General features: G+C 44.9%; 1 protein-coding gene across 1 annotated transcript; it reads right to left on the bottom strand.

Annotated features, from left to right (window-relative positions):
* Positions 1–408: 408 nt before the first annotated feature.
* Positions 409–2756, bottom strand: LOC121965078 (formimidoyltransferase-cyclodeaminase-like). Its single transcript, XM_042515246.1, has 5 exons — positions 2668–2756; positions 1771–1954; positions 1571–1699; positions 1309–1397; positions 409–749 (listed from the first exon to the last, which is right to left on the bottom strand). The coding sequence occupies exons 1-5, from the start codon at positions 2719–2721 to the stop codon at positions 522–524; spliced, it is 684 nt and encodes a 227-aa protein (XP_042371180.1). The 5' UTR covers positions 2722–2756; the 3' UTR covers positions 409–521.
* Between the last annotated feature and the right edge of the window lie 48 nt (positions 2757–2804).

Raw genomic sequence — 2804 nt, 5'->3', positions numbered from 1 at the left:
AAAGATTAAGGTCACTACAGGTCATGTAGAGGTCACTACAGGTCATGAAAAGTGTTCTTGAGATATCAGGCTCACAAGAATAAGACATAGTGACCTCTGAACAACAAAATCTGATAAGTTCATTCTTGAGTCCAAGTGGACGTTTAAGCCAAATTTGAAGAAATTCCCTGAAGACCATCTTCAGATAATGCGTTCACGAGAATGAGAGGGATGCAAGGTCAAAGTGACCTTTGACCTTTAAAGGCCAAATTTTAATCAGGTCATCGATAAGTCCAAGTGGACGTTTGTGCCAAATCTAAAGAAATTCCCTCAAGGTTTTTTTTAAATACTGTGTTCACAAGAATGGCACAGATGCAAGGTCACCATGACCTTGACCTTTGACCTATGATCATCAAATTCTAGTCAGCTCACCCTTTAGTTTACTTAAACGTTTGTGTCAAATTTGAAGAAATTCCCTGAAAGGGTTCTTGTGATATCACGCTCATTAGAACTGTCTGTCCCGACAGACACGGCTATCATCATCAGAGATCTGAAGACACGAGTTGAGGACTCAAAGTCCCAGCATGCACCTGGTCCTTCCCTCGGCCCTGCTCCCTGATGTCCAGAGCGATGCGGTGAGCCTGCTCCTTGGTGCTGATCAGGTTCACGTTGTAGGCGATGAGGAACTTGCGAGCGCCGGTTACCGTGGCGCCCCAGGGCGGGACGAACTGGGCAGGACCGAAGTCAGGGGACCAATCAGGACGCTTCAACTGAAGGACAGAAAACAGAAGACATTTTGTCCTGAAAACAGACAGGAAATGCTTCAGACTAGAGACACTGATCCTTTTTTGTTTAGGGGCCAGTCACAGGGGCCCTATACATGTTTCTAGGATCTGAGGACATTTCCATGATCTGAGGACATTTCTAGGATTTAAGGACGTTTCTAGGACTTCAGAACTTTCCTAGGATTTTAGGACATTACTATAACTTTTGGACATTTCTGGGATTTTAAGACGTTTCTAGGAATTGTAGGATGTTCCAAGGATTTTGGGACATTTCTGGGGGCCACCCAGCACCCTCTCAGGGACCCGACATAAGTCCTCATTTAAATGCTTTGTAGGACTTTTAATTTTGAAACTAACATACAGGAAATCCTGTTGACGATCGGTTTGTTCTGATTTTGTGTTTTTTTGGTTTCTATCATTTTGCTTTACTTCAGCAGCAGCTTCTGGTCTCCTACATTTCCCACAATGCCTTAAATACTTAATACATGGAAGAGGAAGAGACAGTGTGTAAACTTCAGAATAAAAGAGTCCGTTTGTGTCTCACCTTGTCAGGTAAAGCTTCGTACTCTCCGGCTCGGACAGACGGAAGACTTCTCCTCGAGTCTTTTCTCGCTGCTTCTCCATAAAGATACACTGCAAGGACAACGCAACCTTCAAATTAAAGGTCTTACTTAAACTTTTACTTTGAAAACTGTTGTGTCTAAAGCTTAAACACAAACTTCACATTAAAGTTTTAATTTGAAAACAGCCGTCTCATTATTGATTACTGATTACTGATTGACTTATTCGTCATGGTGGCGTCTCACCGGGGACCTGCAGTGTCTCGGCCAGTCTCTGTCCAAAGACGTTGGCGCAGTGGACGCAGTCGTCCATGGAGACGTTCTGGACGGGGATGAAGGGACAGACGTCCAGCGCTCCGGTGCGAGGGTGCTCACCTGGACAGGAAGCGCAGGTCAGCTGTTTCCTGTTGCAGTGATTATGTAATGATGATGTCAGCGGCGCTCACCTGAGTGTTTGCTCATGTCGATGAGGCTGAAGGCGACCCGTGCGGCGTTCAGCGCCCCGTCCACCACCGCCGCCGGCGAGCCCACGAAGGTGTAGACGGTGCGGTTGGTGGAGGCCCCGGGGTCCACGTCCAGCAGGCTGCAGCCCGCCGTCCCTGAGATCGCCGCCGCGATGGCATCGATCACCTGACACACAAAAAAGTCACCACCTGACACACGTGTTTACAGAGAAACAGACGCCGAGACTCGCTCAGGTTAGATGAATTCACCAGAAATTCTCCGATATTCGCTCAGGTTAAATTTGTAAATTTAGGGGAAAATTGAAAACCTCTGAGATGAAAGTCTCTAATCTTTGACATTAACGTCATAAATTTACAAGAAAAGGAAAGATTTTGTCTCAGATTCCAGTTGTTCATTTGCAAAAGAAGAGATAAAAGTCGTAAATTTCGTAGAAAAAAATCTAGTTTGAGTTGTAAATTTAAGAGAAAGATGTTCTCCGACATCGAATTCATTTTTGAGAAAAATTCTGTCAGATTTCAGACATTAATGATGTGAACACCTCTGACGTTCTCCGAGACTGAAGGGTTTTATTTACAAAAACCAGACAGAAAAACCTCAGATTTCAACTTAGCTTCATAAATACACACAAAAATCTGCTATTCTCCGTTTTTAAAGTTGTGACTTTACCAGATAAATCTGTGATATTTTTTAATTTGTGTCTCTGCGACTGAGCGCAGCGCTCTGCTTGTGGAGTTAACTCCGTCTGCGTCTGCGTCTGCGTCTGCGTCTGCGCTCACTCAGCCCAAAACAAACCTGCACAATCAGTCAAAAGTCCTCCACAACGTGAACGAAGCCTAAAAATAATAAAAATAACGATTTAAAACACAGAAACGTCTGACCTCTTTGTTTCGACCCTCCGAGAAGTTTGGGACGCACTCGACCAGCTGAGCCATGACGACTGAACACACACACACACACACACCGAGTCCAAAATCTGACCGCCGAGACTCTCTGTACACACACACACACACACACA

This window comes from Plectropomus leopardus, unplaced genomic scaffold, assembly GCF_008729295.1.
Source record: "Plectropomus leopardus isolate mb unplaced genomic scaffold, YSFRI_Pleo_2.0 unplaced_scaffold18514, whole genome shotgun sequence".
NCBI lineage: Eukaryota > Metazoa > Chordata > Actinopteri > Perciformes > Serranidae > Plectropomus > Plectropomus leopardus.
The sequence above is the reverse complement of the archived record's forward strand: the minus strand, read 5'-3'. Positions and strand labels throughout refer to the sequence as shown.

Excerpts from the sequence above, each read along its gene's own strand:
- LOC121965078 (XM_042515246.1), bottom strand. The coding sequence starts at position 2,721 with ATGGCTCAGCTGGTCGAGTGCGTCCCAAACTTCTCGGAGGGTCGAAAC. Across the intron at positions 1,955-2,667 it reads CGGAGGGTCGAAACAAAGAG|GTGATCGATGCCATCGCGGC; the intron begins GTCAGACGTTTC and ends TTTGTGTGTCAG. Across the intron at positions 1,398-1,570 it reads CGAGACACTGCAGGTCCCCG|TGTATCTTTATGGAGAAGCA; the intron begins GTGAGACGCCAC and ends TTGTCCTTGCAG.